Genomic DNA, 17,682 nt, shown 5'->3' on the forward strand with positions numbered 1-17,682 from the left:
TGTACTGTGTGATGTGAAATATATTCCATAATCATAATTGGTTCAGATGTCAAGCCTGTCAACACAGCATATTCCCAGGCAGTTTCTCTCTCCCCCTTTTGTTCTCAATTATTTTATTAAACCCCCCCCCCCCAAAAAAAAAAGTGCTGGATATAACCTTTCTTGGAATTTCATTTGTACAAGACAAGTAAAAATTCATCTACTTCATAACGTATCAGTGGTTGTCAAACCTAAATTATCAGTTGGTTTCAGGAGGGGTGAGGTGTTAAGGGGTTGTTTTTATTCTTTGTTCTTGTATTCAGTAAGCCAAACAAATTCCATGAGCTGCCACCTTCTTTTGTCAGACACTTTAGTTTTACTGCAGAATAATTTCATTTTATTCTCACTCACTCTTGCTGTATAGAGAAATTGGTAGCATATCAGCGGGAGTTTCATGCTCTGCGTGAGCGTCTGCGTGCGGCTGAGCACCGAACCCTGCAGCGCTCTTCGGAGCTGAACACTGTCCTGGAACAGTTCCGACGTGCCATTGCAGAGACCAACGGCAGCAAGGATGCCCTAACCAACTTCTCAGGTAAATGCACGTTTACATTTAGTTGTTTGGCCAAGCATTGCATACAGTGCTTATAAACTGTTTGCCTCTAGTAGAAAGCAAGGATTCATAACTTAAAAGACAACGCTCCCTTTGTTTTCTTGATCAAATACAGTAGGAAAGCCTTTAGATTATAGTAGTACAACATAAGCACATTTAAATGTCTAAAGAACATTTTAGTAAATTGATATAGTAAGGAACTTGCTACTGACCAGTAATACATGATGCAAGTGTATTTTCATTACCAAAAGTGCGCATACACTATGGTCAAAAGTTTGTGGACACCTAACCATCACACCCACATGTGCTTCTTGAACATACAATTCCAAAACCATGAGAATTAAAAGCAAGTTCATCCCTTCTTTGCTGTTGTGACAGTTGCCACTTTTCTGGGAAGTCTTTCCACTTGCTGTTGGAGCGTTGCTGTGGGGATTTGCCCATTCCGCTGCAAGAACATTAGTGAGATCAGGCACTGATATTGGATGAGGAGGTCTGGTACTCAATTGGTGTTCCAATTCATCCCAATGATATTGAGGTCAGGGCTCGGGCCAGTCACGTTCTTTCAGTCCGACTTTGGAAAACCATGGAGCACACTTTGTATACAGAGGCAATTTCATGGTAGAATATGTTTGAGCCTCTTAGTTCCAGTGAACGAAAATTGTAAAGCTGTAGCATAAAGACCTTTTATATACAATAGTGTGCTTCCAAATTTGTGGCAGCAGTTTGGGGAAGAATCACATATGGGTGTGGTGGTCATGTCTTCACATAATTTTGACCATACAAGGCCTTAAATCAGAGTTAAACATGGACCTGTCTAATAACAGAAGAAGCTAACGCAGATATTGCACAGTCTAGATTTTTATTTATTTTTTTAAAAGATTTTTTTTGGCTTTTTTCACCTTTATTGGATAGAACAGTGTAGAGACAGGAAATGAGCGGAGGAGGGATCGGGAAATGACCTCGGGTCGGAATCGAACCCGGGTGCCCGGATTTATGGTATGGCGCCTTATCCACCTGAGCCACAACGCCCCCTATTTATTTATTTTTAGAGTTTAATGAAGCCTTATTCTAGGACTGAGTGAAAGATGAAACTGTTACCCCACGAGTCAAAATATTTGTAGCCTTCCAGGGTATTTCACAACAGATTTTATTTCACACAGGATCTTTCATAGGTATTTGGTCAGGGAAGCATGGTTAAAATTATTTTGTGGACAGTGTGAAGGAGAAAAGCTTGCAATACAGTGTGCTGTTGATTTTTGAAAAGAACAAGGCAACACAGTACAGAATAGAGTTGATGCCTGTTCATTCATTCCTTTATTCATTTTCAGTAACTGTTTTATCCTGTTCAGGGTCATGGTCATACTTGCTTTTGTTAATAAAATCAAGTAAAGCCTTTCTTTCTTCTCATGAATGTCCTCTGTGGCCATGCTTATGTTTAGTTATAATACTGAAACATGTGACGAGCATCCCCAATGTCAGTATTTATTCAAGAAACCTGTTTCCCATTTACCCCCCGCCCCCCCACCACCACACACAGATGAGACCCAGAAACTGTTGAAGGACCTAGCACACAGGAAGCCTCTCCAAGTGCCAAATATCTTCCACCACTTGCCACACCTGGTAAACAATGAGGGCGGCCTGCACCCTGCAGTGCAGGTGGGTCAGGGACGCACAGGAGGTAAGCGCTTTTCCACTGTGGATGCCCAACACCTAGTGTTGCACCTTTTTTAAATATATTAACACATGGCTGCACAATATAATTAATTTCAATATTGAAATCCTATTGTTTTTTTAACAGAATTAATTAACCAGTTTAAAAACAATTTTATTTTAATACAAGGCCACACCAATTCGATTAGTTGGTTCTCGGAATCGCCGCTTGAAGAAAATGCAAAATGGGGGGGGGAGAAATAAAATCGAAATCGACTGCAGGTTGAGGTCATGTGACGTCGAAAACCAATCAAATCGCCCCTTTCACTTTGTCTAAAGACTTGTGGAAGAAACATGGCTGTGGAGGGGAATCCTGCAAAGCCTGTTTGTGATTGTTAGGATATTCAGCGAACAGAAGCGTAAAATCTTTGACAGGTGTGTCGAAATTCAAGAGGGGGAAACTTTGCACAGTTGTACTCAAGATGCCGTGAGCTTGTTACCCTGCGATGTGCCAACTTGGACTACAACTCTGTGGCGGTGGGTTTGATTTATATATTTCATTGATTGATGTGAGGGGCAAACAAAAAATCATTCGAAGTATTTAGCCATCAGAAGTAGCCTACTCCTGGTCAAATCTTTTTTTTTTTTTTTTCTGTGCATTGTAGATGTTCAGTTGACTGTAATCAATTGTTTATTTAGCCTGTCTGTTTACTGGTTTGCCCGATAAGACGTGCAGCCAGAGCTAGCCCTTAATGCATATGGGTGGAAATAAGATAAGCTATTAAAAGAGCCATATGAAATGTGTAACAATAATGTATTGTCTTTGTTTTGTTTTTCTATTATGAAAGCCCTCTATTTCCACCGCTAATTTTACCATCAAAGCATTTTTTTAATTTTATTTTTATTTCGCACGCTCGCTTCATATTTTTCCTGAAAAAAATCTGAGAACCAACTAATTAAATTGGTGTGGCCCAAAGTGGTATTCAAATAAAACTTGATAAGTAGCAAGCTTATGGGGACATTTTTTTTTTTTTAAATGCGTTTTATAATTTTTCCATCAAGTACTTCACTTTGCTTTTGACAAATGACCAAGCAAAATAAATAAATATATTTAAAAATATATATATAAAATATATATTAAAAAAAAAAAAAAAAAAAAAAAAAATATATATATATATATATATATATATATATATATATATATATATATATATATATATATATATATAAATAAATAAATAAATAAATATATATATATTTTTTTTTTTAATGAAAATGTGCTCCATTATGCAACCCTAATTGGACCATGCAAAGGTTCAACATTTTCAGGACAGTGACAATAGAATCTTTTTGTGCAAGTCACATAACCAGTTTCCCATATTTGTTCTGTGCAATTGGTTATTGAATATTATTCACAAACTACTCCATTTACATAAAGACCAAAGAAACTATTGATAAAATTTGGCTGGACAGAAATCTGAATACGGTTTTACTTTTATTTGTAGTTGTACAGTTCCTTGCTCCACTCCTTTTTCTTTCACAATACGTTACATTACATTTAACGGCATTTAGCAGACGCTCTTATCCAGAGCGACGTACTAATTGAGACTTACTAATTGAGAGCTGTACAACTGTTAAGCAATGTTATTGACTCCTGTAGAAATACAATAGTATTTAAATGCTGACTTGTCTGTGAAATATTACATTACCTACAAACCTTAACATAAGACTCAACAGTGAAACATTGCTGCTATAAATGAGGAGTCACGGTGCATTTGTTTCTATGAGAAGAATGTCCTCAGGAGGGGAAATTACTTTTTGTGTAATATATTTGTGCAGTGCAATGCACATCACACTAACCTTGGGGAAAAATACAGTATAGCTAAATGACAGTGGTTTATGGGATCAGTAGTTCAGTCCTTTATAGAAAACAAGTACATATGCTGTGTAGGTGCTATAGGCTTATCAAATCAGTCTCATGTAAAAAGGGATCAGTCTCATAAATTCATTAATTCAAGTGTTTAGCTTGAATAATAGCTAAACTATTTTAATAGCTAAACTATTAAAATCAATGGAATAACTTGATGTTGCTACAGTTTGTGAGTATTGTAGCTCTAATGTAATACGTTTACTCTATATCTAGAACATTCATATAACAACCAAATGGGCGAAGGCAATTAGAATACTTGTTTGGCAGAGGCTGGCACTCAGTGAATATTGTAGCAATAGACAGGACGCAGTTTATTCCAAAGATACCATTTATTGAAATAGCTGACATGAATTGGCAAACTAATACTGATCAGATATAGCAACAATAGCAGCTAAGGAATAATTCAGTATAAATGATGATAGTGTATACAAATAAGAATCAGTAGTGTACATGATAACTAAGGCATTGATGGTGATCAGAAGTAATGAGCTATATGCAAGTTTCGTGTAGGGGCAAGTGGATGTTAAAATGTGAGCGGGAAATCGTGTGTGTGTGTGTGTGTGTGTGTGTGTGTGTGTGTGTGTGTGTGTGTGTGTGTGTAAAGCCAGTATCTCACTGGGCTGCGACAGCTTGTGACTAGTTGGAGAGACAACAATTGCGATAAAATATGCAAATTATCGACAGTTTTCACTTGGAATCACACTAAATTGATATTCGCATATTTTACTGCAATTGTTGTATCTCCAACTAGTCGCAGGCTGTCACAGCCCAGTGAGATACTGGCTCGCGCTTCCTGTCTCATGGAAACTGACTTGAGAAGGGTTCGTGATGGCTTTGCAACACCAGCAACGCATTTGCAGCTATTTTGAGAGGAATTTTGTTGCACGAATCTTTTGAACATGTTAAAAATTTCAGCGACGAAGGAGCGACACTTTGCGACTCATGCGAGGAAATTGAGAAGCCCCGCGAATGTTTCAGGACACTTTTGAAACTCTCTTGCGAATGACGTTCGCAATTTGCCGCAAGCTGTCGCAGCCCAGTAAGATACTACCTAAAGATTGTGTGAGCACGTGAATGGAATGCACGAGCCTTGTGCTAGGCCTCGCCTAAAGGGGGATGGGCAACAAGGGGAGAGAGAAAAAGAGAGGGAGGGAGGATCTGTAGTTTAAAAACTAGTCTCGGCTAGGCCTTAAACCCAACTTCTACTCAACCCTTAGCTACTCCTGAAATCCCAATGTTGAGGAGTGTAGTGCGACAGAGGGAGTTGAGAGAGAGAGAGAGAGCGCATGCACAATCTAACTAAATACAGATGGTAAACAAAGTAAATCAAACAACACGCGGTCTAAGACCGACTTTCATGTGAATCAAAATGCGTACATTTAAACCATAAATTAATTCAAATAAACAATACTCTTCACATTTAACTAGCCACAACTAAGACTAACAATTGTCCAGATGCCAGCCTTACTTGAGATCGCTCTTATTTGGCGACTGAAAGTGTGCCATCTGTTATCCGAAGACAGCGCAGATCCAGGGAGAAAACAGTTCTGTTCGTTTCACTTTTACAGCTCGTCAGCTGAAGTTCTTCGGTGTCCTGTCGGTCATCCGATGATCTGGAAGGAATCTTGTTTGTAGTTCATCGACGCTGAGAAAGGGAAAAGGGATCCGGTCGCCTTTTCTCTGAGATACTGCATGGGCTGCAGTAACTAACCGGTTCGCTTATTATAACTATGCGAAGATCAAATACATTGAACTTTGGCTAAAGGTCTGGTATCAATAGCTCGTTCTTTGTCCTTTTGTTCTCCTGTAGCACAGATGCACAATGTCTCTTTCACGTGTGGAAACCCACCGCCAGAGAGAGAGAGAATTTCGATTCCGCCACGGGTTTAAAGCACAGTCATGACGTCACTGTATTTGGTATCCGGTATCATCTCTGTATCCAATACCATTACAGGGAGTCAGAAGAATGGGTGGAGATAGAACATGGCATCGAGTACAGGGATTGGTGTGTTCAATGCTGTACAGTGAAAGGGAGAAGATGGTTCATATGGCTACGGCTTGGCAGCCCCCCCTACAGCTGTTTGCTTGGGAATCATTCACATGACCATGATTCATAGCTGGTTGATTTTGGTTTAGTGTTTCATACTCTTAAAATTTTTCTTAAGTCTGTGGAAAAGATGAATAGGAACGTTCATTTCCAGAACAAAGGATATTGAAATAGGTGGTGTTCACTGTTGACACTGTTGCTGTTCATTTTATTACTTGTCTTCACAAGTGCTAACATTAAATATTCAGTATTATGTGCTGACATAAGCCTAGGTACTGCCAACAGACAGCTGTGCTTTACACTTTCAACAGATAGGCTGAACTGGAAGTGAGAAAAATGCTGTTTCCATATAGAAACATTTAAAGATGACCTTTCACAAACAGGTATTTTATAACTGCTTTCAAATGTTTAAAAAAAATAAAAGTGAACTAAACAGGGATCTTTATTTTTGAGATCCTATTGAGCCGTGTATCCAGCTCGCATGAGACTTGGTGAGAATTGGCCCATGACACCAGTGGAGATGAACGCATGCCTAAGAAACAGTTTAAAGAGGAGGAATCAGTCTAAATGTAAAATTTATAGGTCACATTTTAAATATATATATATAAATAAATAAATTTTAATTTTACTGATGCAAAGATGTTAGAAATTATGCATCACAATTTCATTCCAAATTGTATCTGATACGCACTTTTTAATTGGGGCAGTTGCATCAATTTTGAATTGGTGCACTGATGAGAATCGGTGAATCTTACCATCCCTCATTTCTAGAGTTTGTTCAGAATGGTGCAATAAATAAGAACCTCCTGTGAGCAGCAGTTCTGTGGAAGGAAATGCCTTATTGACGAGTTCACCAGAGACTGGCAAGACTGGTTTGAGCTGATGGCTACAGTAACTCCGATAACCACTCTGTACAATCGTGGTGAGCAGAAAAGTCTTTCTGAATGCACCACATGTTGAAACTTGAGGCAGATGGGAGACAACGGCAGAAGACCATGTCCGCTTCTGTCGGCCAAAAACTGAGGCTGCAGTGGGCACAGGCTTACCAAAACTGGACAGTTGAAGACTGGAAAAATGTAGTCTGGTCTGATTTATTCTCAATTTCATCTGAGGCACACAGGTGGTAGAGTCAGAATTTGGTGCCAACAGCATGAATCCATGGACCCAAGCTGCCTTGTGTCAACAGTCCAGGCTGGTGGAGGTGGTGTAATGGTGTGGGGCGTGTTTTCTTAGCACACTTTGCGCTTGCCTAATACCAACCAACGTTTGAATGCCATAGTCTATTTGAGTTGCTGACCATGTGCATCCCTTCATGGCCACAATTTACTCATCTTCTAATGGCTACTTCTAGCAAATGTCATCTCAGTCTGGTTTTCTGAACATGACAATGAGTTCAGTGGCCTTCCCAGTCACCAGATCTGAATCCAGTAGAACACCTTTTGACATGTGGTAGAAAGGGAGATTTGGCTGCAAGAATGTGCACATGAAAAATCTGCAGGAATTGTGTGATGCAATGATGTCAACCTGGACCAGAATCCTAAAGGAATGTTTCCAATTTATGGAAGCTATGCCATGAAAAATTGAAGCCGTTTTGAGAGCAAAGGGAGGCCCTACCTAGTATTAGTATAGTGTTCCTAATAAAGTGCTCAGTGAGTATCTTGCTGTACTGGAAAGCACTGTATGTAGGCTGTAATCATGAGAAATTTTAAAACTGGCTATGCCGAGTTAGAACTGAAGTTGAAGGTAATGATGTAATTTCCTAAGACCTGGTTTTCTTCCCTGTGTGACAAATGAACTGAAAGTGGTGGGCGGGGTGGCTTTTAAATCCATGCATTGCCTTTGTCAATTCTTTCTCCTGAGAAAATGAAGACTTCTACTGAAATATCTCTGCTGCTTTGAATGCATGTGGTTTCTCCTCAGTATACCATTTGTGTACTTTTTCTCTCGCTCACGGTGAGAGCATTTACTTCCCACCTTCCTCAGTGCTATACTAGATCCTAGCTTTGGAGGAGCTAAATTTGGGTATGCAAATTGGGACATCACTTGTCCACCCCCTAGAAGCTCAATCTTGCACGCTTTTTTTTTTTTTTTTCCCATATGGAGGACAAGTGAGAGTGTAGCGTGGGGAATTATGTGAATTAGAAATCGCTGTTCTCTCAGCAAGGCAATCACTAATATTTCTTGAGACTTCTACATCAGAATTTGCAGCAGTTTATTCTCCAAATCAAGTTTGTCACTGTGTCTGTATCACGGTGCCTGCTTCTTCTTTCAACTTGCTTACATTTTCTGGTCCTTTCATCCTCGACCTACTTTACCTTTTCTCTGTCTGGTCTCTGCCTCTGTAGTAGGAGATGGTGTGAAAGGAGGACATGTTTTCATTTTCCTATGTTAGAAATATCACACTTCATCAATGCTATCGGCGTATTACGCTTTAAGCGCACAAGCTTAGCTGAGGCTCTGTCATGAAAATTATCACTTGCACCTGATGCAGAATATATTTGCATCTTTCAATTGCCAAAACATCAAGGTGATTCGATGTGATTTCACTGGATACTGGATGTCCCTTTTTTTTCTTTTCCCCTGAAAGTTTTTAACTCCAATATTTTTCAGATCACAAAAATGGTCTTACCAGTGTTTGTTTGGAAAAGCCTGAGAGGCGAAGTGGAAAAGGATAGTGCTGTGTTTATCCTCGCGTGTAGGTGTGTGATTCATTTAGGTCGCAAATCCATGGTTCTGCAAGGCTGTAGGAGAAACTAAGCACTTTATTTTGTCTGCTTCATGTGATTTAGTTCTACACACTCCTCCATGTACAGTTTGCCTTGTGTGGGGTGTTTTTTAAAGCCCAGGTTCTCAAACAAGCATTTCTCAATGTGCTCTAAGTGCATTACACTATGGTTCTTCTGTTCATTCCATCTCCCTTGTCCCCCCCCCCCAGCGGAGTACTATATAATGGAGTCAATGTAATGTGTTTGCCTTGTGGGCTCTTCTCCCTGCCCCTTAAAAGCACTCTCTTGTTTATAGTGTTTATTAGTCTAGGGTAGGAAAGAAACGGTGCCATTAAAGGGTACGTCCTCCGTCAGTTTGCACTGGTTGCTGCCCTTTCAGCATACAGTGGTGCTTGAAAGTTTGTGAACCCTTTAGAATGTTCTATAGTTCTGCATAAATATGACCTAAAACATCATCAGATTTTCACACAAGTCCGAAAAGTAGATAAAGAGAACCCAGTTAAACAAATGAGACAAATATTATACTTGCTCATTTATTGAGGAAAATGATCCAATATTACATTTCTGTGAGTGGCAAAAGTATGTGAACTTCTAGAATTATCAGTTAATTTGAAGGTGAAATTAGTCAGGTGTTTTCAATCAATGGGATGACAATCAGGTGTGAGTGGGCACCCTGTTTTATTTAAAGAACAGGGATCTATCAAAGTCCTGATCTTCACAACACATGCTTGTGGAAGTGTATCATGGCACGAACAAAAGGAGATTTCTGAGGATCTCAGAAAAAGCATTGTTGATGCTCATCAGGCTGGAAAAGGTTACAAAACCATCTGTAAAGAGTTTGGACTCCACCAATCCACAGACAGAGAGTGTACAAATGGAGGAAATTCAAGACCATTGTTACCCTCCCCAGGAGTGGTCGACCAACAAAGATCACTACAAGAGCAAGGCGTGTAATAGTTGGTGAGGTCACAAAGGACCCCAGGGTAACTTTTAAACAACTGAAGGCCTCTCTCAAATTGGCTAATGTTCATGAGTCCACCATCAGGAGAACACTGAACAACAATGGTGTGCATAGCAGGTTGCAAGGAGAAAGCCACTGCTCTCCAAAGAGAACATTGCTGCTCGTTTGCAGTTTGCTAAAGATCACGTGGACAAGCCAGAAAGCTATTGGAAAAATGTTTTGTGGATGGAAGAGACCAAATAGAACTTTTTGGTTTAAATGAGAAGTGTTATGTTTGATGAAAGGAAAACACTGCATTCCAGCATAAGAACCTTATCCCATCTGTGAAGCAGGGTCATGGTAGTATCATGGTTTTAAGCTTGTTTTGCTGCATCTGGGCCAGGACGGCTTGCCATCATTGATGGAACAATGAATTCTAAATCATACCAGCGAATTCTAAAGGAAAATGTCAGGACATCTGTCCATGTACTGAATCTCAAGAGAAGGTGGGTCATGCAGCAAGACAACGACCCTAAGCACACACATCGTTCTACCAAAGAATGGTTAAATAAGAATAAAGTGAATGTTTTGGAATGGCCAAGTCAAAGTCCTGACCTTAATCCAATCGAAATGTTGTAGAAGGACCTGAAGCGAGCAGTTCATGTGAGGAAACCCACCAACATCCCAGAGTTGAAGCTGTTCTGTATGGAGGAATGGGCTAAAATTCCTCCAAGCCGGTGTGCAGGACTGATCAACAGTTACCGGAAACGTTTAGTTGCAGTTATTGCTGCACAAGGGGGGGGGGGGTCACACCAGATACTGAAAGCAAAGGTTCACATACTTTTGCCACTCACAGATATGTAATATTGGATCATTTTCCTCAATAAATAAATGAGCAAGTATAATTTTGTTTCATTTGTTTAACTGGGTTCTCTTTATCTACTTTTAGGACTTGTGTGAAAATCTGTTGTTTTAGGTCATATTTATGCAGACATTTAGAAAATTCTAAAGGGTTCACAAACTTTCAAGCACCACTGTATTTGAGAAGTGCACATTAGGGGTATGAGTGTGTAGGCAATGTATGTTACATGTAGAGGAAGGGAGTATAATAAATTTAAAATGTGACTTGGACAACTGGCAGTGACCTGATTTTAGAACCCCCGCCATAATGAGCATGAACTATAATGTCCAAAAAACTTGTGTACACGCATGTATTTTTGTGGACGTGCATTGATTTACTTGTTTTAACAAAATGCAACAAGCTTGTGCCTGGATGTGTTTACACTATATATTCAGATCTAGTGTTTTAATTTAATTTATTTTTGACATGTCAGTTACAAATGAAACTAACTGGTTTCCTCCTAATTGAATAGTGTAAATTTGATTTGTAGTGTTCAGAAGAAAGGAACACCAAAACAATACACTGAAAGAGTGCCTGTTCACGTTCTGTATTCTGCAGTTTCTGTGGTAATGGGGATTCCTACTGTGAAGCGGAAAGTAAAGTCGTACCTAGCAGAAACGTTGCACTCACTCATCGACAAACTCTCGCCTGAAGAGAAGCTTGACTGTGTAATCATAGTCTTCATAGGGGAGGTGAGTCTGGTTGTTTGGTTTATGTGAAGTGGGTAGTGAGTATATGTTTGAAGTTTTTCCTTGTGCTGGGAGGGTGTAAAGGGACCCCTTTGAAAATGTACTTGTTCTCAAGTTACTTAATGCTAGTCCAAAGTGACACAGGTAAATTGTAAACAGCATATTTTATCTATTTTGTGTTCTATTTAAAAGTGTTTTTTGACCACTGAAAATGCTAATGTTTTCAAAATAAACGGTGTGTTCACATTTGCCTGTTTTACTCTGGAGTAGGTGTTCATATTGTACATCCTGCTCACCCAAGCACAATCACAGTTGTTAATATTTTTTTCCAATATCCTTTGTTATAATAGATAGATAGGATTTTGTGTTGTAAATGGCAAGAATATGGCTATTGTTTATGGATCAGTAATGTTGTCTATTATAGCCTTTGTTTTTAACTGCTCTTTTTTGTAAACTAAAGTTACGTTTTGTTTTTTTTTCCCTTTTTTCTTCCCCCTTAGACGGATATGGATCATGTGCATAATGTGGTCTCAGGCCTTGAGAGAGAGTGAGTGGTAATTTTTGTCAGCGATGCACTTCCTGGCTGCTAAAAATAAAACGAGGTCTACAGTAACTAAATGGGGTGTATCACCACAAAATGAGTCCAGTGTAGCAAAGTTCATTCTGTGATAGTGAATTGAAATGAGAGGCTGTCAAAAAATGACCCGCATATTATTTTTCTAATTTTGCTGCAAACACGTTCCTAATCTGTAACGTATCTGTCTCAAATATACTGTAAATCAACCTATGAATATGACTCTTTTTTTTCATTCATTTCTCTGGCTTGACTTCACCAAATTTAACAAATGATGGGTTTTATTTATTTATTTTTTAAAGCTAATCCAACCGCAGGCCATGTTGGATGAGCTTATGCTATCACGTGTCGTCAGTCCACAATTTACTAAAATTGCTACGCCTCCTACAGGATTGATCGGATTTTGATCAAACTTGTATACAGTGTTCCCCAGGTAGGTGTGCATAAAAGTTGTCAAGATGGTGGCGCCACCTGTTATATTTACGATTTTATGGGCATTTGAAATTTTTGGGTGACTCGTCACATTAAACGCTATTCTTCGTAAACCGCTGACATGTTTTTCATTAAAACTCACCCAGAAGACTCAAGACATATATACCAACAAGAGTTGTTCACCAGGTAGCACCACTTACCATGGATGAGGCTACAGAGGGGTCTCATGCAATTTCACAAAAATCACTACCACAGGAGTGATCAGATTTTGATCAAACTCATGGAACGTTTCCCAGGTTGGTTATGTATAAAAGTTGTCAAGACGGTGGTGCCACCGGTCATATTTAACATTTTCATGGGCATTTGAAAATTTTGGGTGACTTGCCACACCAAACACTACTGTTCTTAAACTGCTAGGATGCCTTCACTGAAACTCACCCAGAAGACTGACGCATTCCAACAAGAATTGTTCACAAGGTGGTGCCACCTGCCATGGCTGCGGCTACACAGGGGTCATATGCAATTTCACAAAGCGCTACTCCTCCCACAGAACTGATTTGGATTTCAAATTCATGCGCAACTGTATGGGTGCAAGTTTTCCGGCATGTGCCGGAAGCTCCGTTTTTTTTTCGGTTCTGAAAGTCATTTTTCCAAATTGTGTATATCTGTTAAATTTTTATTTTTTTTTGGGGGGGGGGTGGCCCTCTCACTGTCTCACTCTCATAGGGCCAATGATTTTCCACAATCGTGGAAAACGGACGGAAATGACAGTTTTTTTATAGTGAAATACTGCTCGCGTGTCAAAGTGTAACTGCTGCTAACGCCCAAGCAGACGTGCCTTTCTGGTCAAGGCAGCTTTGTCGGTGATTGTGATTGGCTTGTGGCACACCTAGCCAGCCAATGAGTTGCTTGTTTACAGATTCGCTCCCCGCGTCGCAACCAGAATGGTGACCACTTAAAAGAAACGAATGCTGTGGTGGCCAAGGACGCCATATGGTTGCCAGTGGCAAGTGTGGATGTTGAGCGCTCCTTTTCCATGTATAAACATCATCTAAATGACAGAAGATTCAGTCTCACGGAGACCAACACTAAACAACTTATGATGCTTTATCATAATGGCGATATCGAGCAGCGTTTCTAGGTACTCTGAGAGCGCGCAATGATTGAGCTGCAAGGAATATTCAGGACTGTCATTACAATCAAAGTTAAACTATTCTAGTCTGTTTGAGTGTGTGTTCTGTTAGGAAACATTGTTTCATGAGTTTGTGGTGTACTAAAAAAGATGGATATAGAGTATTTTTAAACAGTCAGTTATGAGTATTGTCATTACAGGCTCAGTAAGTATTACTGAATATTAATTTATCCCTATTTATCAGTACTCTCAATATTGAGAAATTGTATATGCTATTATATTGCATATATTATATATGAGATGGGTTTTTAGTTAACCGTGATCCTAGTTTCTTGATTTCTGTTATCAGTATGTCAAGTAAAATATTTTGAGTTGTCTCAATCTGTGATCCCACTTTAATTTTTTTATTAATGCAGTTTATCAGCTTACTGTCAGTGTAATTGTTTTATTATATTTTTTTTTCACGAATGACTTCATCATGCAAAGGACCATTTGTGTCTAGAGATGCAATACTTTGAAACCCAATAATTATGCCAGCCAGAATTACTAAATTGGAGCTAAACAGAACAATTTTGAACTGAAATTGTGAAATGGAATTGAAACAGAATTTTTCATTGTCCGAAACGGAAAAAGCCAGATTTTGAAACGGAAAATCATTGGCTCTACTCTCAGCGTATTACCGGGTTACCGTGGTACAGTCTCTGCACGAGACAAATCTTTTCATCTCGTCTTTGCCACAAACCTCATTCAATTTATATGCTGCTCACCGACAAGCGGTCCTGACTAGCCCGTTGTTTCAATGCTATACATGTGATATCATGTTTCACGCACGTAGCACGTTGTTCGACTAAATCAACACAGCTATTCCAGTGTATATATTGTAAAAAAGGTATCACAGCAAAAGCATATTAAAAATGGTTGTTTCAACATTTTAAATTAGTTGCTAGATGTTTTGAAATATCAAGCCTTGTACTTGAAATATTATTTCAGATGAATTGATAATGTATTAAGCATTTGATGTGAATATGCAAATCATATAGCCATTAATATTATAAATGTTTGCATGAGAGACAACCATTTTAACTTGTAATTAAAATTTTTTTTCGAGCCCTAAGGGGGGGGCTCACCCCCCCTTTGTAACCCCTCCTGCATGGCTGCGCCATGCACGTCTGACCTTGTCAGACTTTTCAGGTTTTTGAAATTTTTATACTTGCACCCATGCAACAGTAGTGGCCGGTATGAGCTACAGCCTCATTAAGGTTATTTATATTGATAATGGGTGAATATTTGGATTATACAATAAAACAACTTTTCACTTTTTGACCTTTATCAGGCTCATTTTGTGTTGACATGCCACAAATTATTTCAGCTGTATCATATTTGCTTCAGCTACACATGGGGACAATGCATGTGGCCTGTTGTAGACCTAATGAGACACTAAACTACATGTTGAACATCTATAAAATATATTTTGATGCTAACAATTATAAGACATTGAATTTTGCCTTTGATTTCTGGAGATTATGTCCATACTGAATTTAGGTGTTTGTCTAAACAGTATCTGACTGCTAAGCAGTTGCAGAGCACTTAATTCAGTTTATTTACACTTTAAGGCTCATTTCACACATTTCTGCTTTAATTTTTTTTTGTTTGTTTAAATCAGATTTTCTACAGAGCTGAATTCAGGGCTGTTGGAGGTCATCTCTCCTCCTGTAAGTTACTATCCAGACCTCGCCAATCTCAAAGAGACTTTTGGGGACTCCAAAGAGAGAGTGAAGTGAGTGCAACACATCTTCACTACCTCAGGCTACATCCACACGACAACGGCAACGAGATTTTTTTTTTTTTTTTAAATATTGCGTCCACATGGGCAACAGATCAGTAAAATTTCAGGTACATATGGCAACGCAATGCTTGCTGAAAACGATGCAATACACATGCCACACCTCTACGTGCGCTGTAAGATGGTCCCATCGGAGACACCAGAACAATAGAAGTAGACGCATGCGCATAAACCCCTTCTTCTGTAGCATTAGCCACATAAAGTTTTGATTATTAATTAGTAGCGTAAAACGAAAGACGCGGAAAGAGGAATGAATGGGGGTAGATGGAAGCCGGTACGCCAACATTCTGATATCCTCCAGAATTCTTTAATGGTCCGGAATAAATTGAATGCTACACGTTGATGGATTACTTTGTTCTTCTACGCCCTTTTTGAGGAATGTATTGTCGGACTTAAACCAACATCTGAAGAGGTGAGATCGCTCCTTTTTTTTTTTTTTCCCTATTTTTGCTGGTGGGATTGTTTTTGTTTTTGGAAAGCGCATGGGCGGTGCGCGGTTTGGTACTGCTTCTGCAGTGTTTGGACTAAAGACTCTGCCCTAAGGACTATTTTCTCTCTCTCTCTCTCTCTCTCTCTCTCTCTCACTTTGCACCATTACACAATAAATATTCACAGTGAAAATATTTTGTAAGCGCGTTTCATGAACCAAGTTATAGGATTTGTTGACAACTCGCATTGAGTTCGTTACACTTCTACCCGGCGTGAAGCACTGACAGTCATGTGGTTGTGACGTCATAAACAAATCCGTTCTACTCATCCAGACGACTTTGCAACGGGGTCGTTGCCAGATTTTTCCACTCTGGAACCCGTTCTCAAAAGATTTCGTTTTGGGGCACCCAAAACGCCGGTGCTGTGTGGATGCCAGGCCGAAACGATAAACAATTTTATCAGATTCACCTAAATCCGTTGCTGTGTGGACAGGGCCTCAGTCTTCAGTACTTCCCCTTCCAGTAACGTCAATACTGTGGCTCAGGTGTTATTGCAGTTGCTGTTATTGTGTTGTTCCCCGGCCCGTGCGCATGGGGAATATTCATATAGTGATGTTCAATACCAATTAAAAAAAAAAAGACAAAGTACTGACTCAGACTCTCTCTGAAAAGAGAGAGATGAGGGAAGTGTTGTGAACAATAAGATACTTCCACAGAGATGCGAAGTTTAATGCCTGTTTTTCTTTTTCAATTTTCTTACATGTACATATCGGCAGATTTTAAATGATTTTCTTATTGTCTTTCTGTCCTTCACTGACTCTGCATTTCAGTCTCTTCTAACATTGTCTCACGATCCTCAAGGTTTTTTTTCATTTGAGAATTCACCGTTTCACATGCAGAAACCTCAAGCATACTGTCCAGGGTTTTTTGGAGTACAAAAAGTGCTTGTACTTATGCGTTTACATCTTTTTCATGTGTGCGGAAGCAAGACCGTTATAAGTACCCCTTTTATTGTGGGTTTGCATAGAGAAGACAGGAAGGATGTATTTATTTACACCCTGCTGCAGTTGCTGCAATCTATATCGGCTAGACAGAGAACTCCCTTTGTATTTGATGTTTAACTAAAAATATTGTCTCCTTAGATTTTGACCCTATGAAACTGTATCAATTAACGATAGTTGTTTTTTCAAGATTTTTAACTGCTTAAAATTATCAGTGACAGTCAGTCCATGGTTTTTAACAGCTGTTCCTTTGACAGATGGAGGACAAAGCAGAACTTGGACTATTCATTCCTCATGATGTATGCAGTCAGCAGAGGAGTTTATTATGTCCAGGTAATGACAGCATTGAATGACGAGCTTAAACAGTGGTAAGGTTTTGAAACTACACTCCAGAAACATCCATTTGTCATTGCTGACATCTTAACATGCAAAAAATAAATGAATCAACTCGCTTTAATTTTTTGTAAGCACAACTTTTTCTTATGTTTTGTTTAAAACAGCAAATATTTAAAAATAAATAAATAAAATTGCATTTCTTAAATATATTGTCCAGAATTACATGAACTGTAGTGTTCATGCTGTGGTGTCCTTCCAAAAAAAGGTCTTTGCCTTAATGTTGCTGTGGTAACCTGCTCTCAATGCAGTAATGCATTACAATAAAGAATTGCTAACGTGAGAATAATCAAGGATGCAAATTCTGTCATATGTGCTGCTGACTGTGTGTTTGTGTTTGTATGTGGAGAGCCTGTGGGCATTGTGAAAAGGAGGTACTCTTACTTCCATCAATGAGGCAGCTCTTG

General features: G+C 39.1%; 1 protein-coding gene across 2 annotated transcripts in view; it reads left to right on the forward strand.

Moving 5' to 3' along the window:
- Nucleotides 1–17,682, forward strand: part of mgat4a (alpha-1,3-mannosyl-glycoprotein 4-beta-N-acetylglucosaminyltransferase A) — a 38,325-nt gene that overhangs the window by 12,199 nt on the left and 8,444 nt on the right. For both annotated transcript variants that reach the window (XM_060929640.1, XM_060929641.1), the window contains exons 3-8: nt 404–571; nt 2,127–2,267; nt 11,342–11,475; nt 11,973–12,019; nt 15,274–15,387; nt 17,140–17,215. In XM_060929640.1, the coding sequence (XP_060785623.1) occupies nt 404–571; nt 2,127–2,267; nt 11,342–11,475; nt 11,973–12,019; nt 15,274–15,387; nt 17,140–17,215 (680 nt within the window). The remainder of the gene's footprint in view (nt 1–403; nt 572–2,126; nt 2,268–11,341; nt 11,476–11,972; nt 12,020–15,273; nt 15,388–17,139; nt 17,216–17,682) is intronic.

Source organism: Neoarius graeffei, chromosome 9 (genome assembly GCF_027579695.1).
Source record: "Neoarius graeffei isolate fNeoGra1 chromosome 9, fNeoGra1.pri, whole genome shotgun sequence".
NCBI lineage: Eukaryota > Metazoa > Chordata > Actinopteri > Siluriformes > Ariidae > Neoarius > Neoarius graeffei.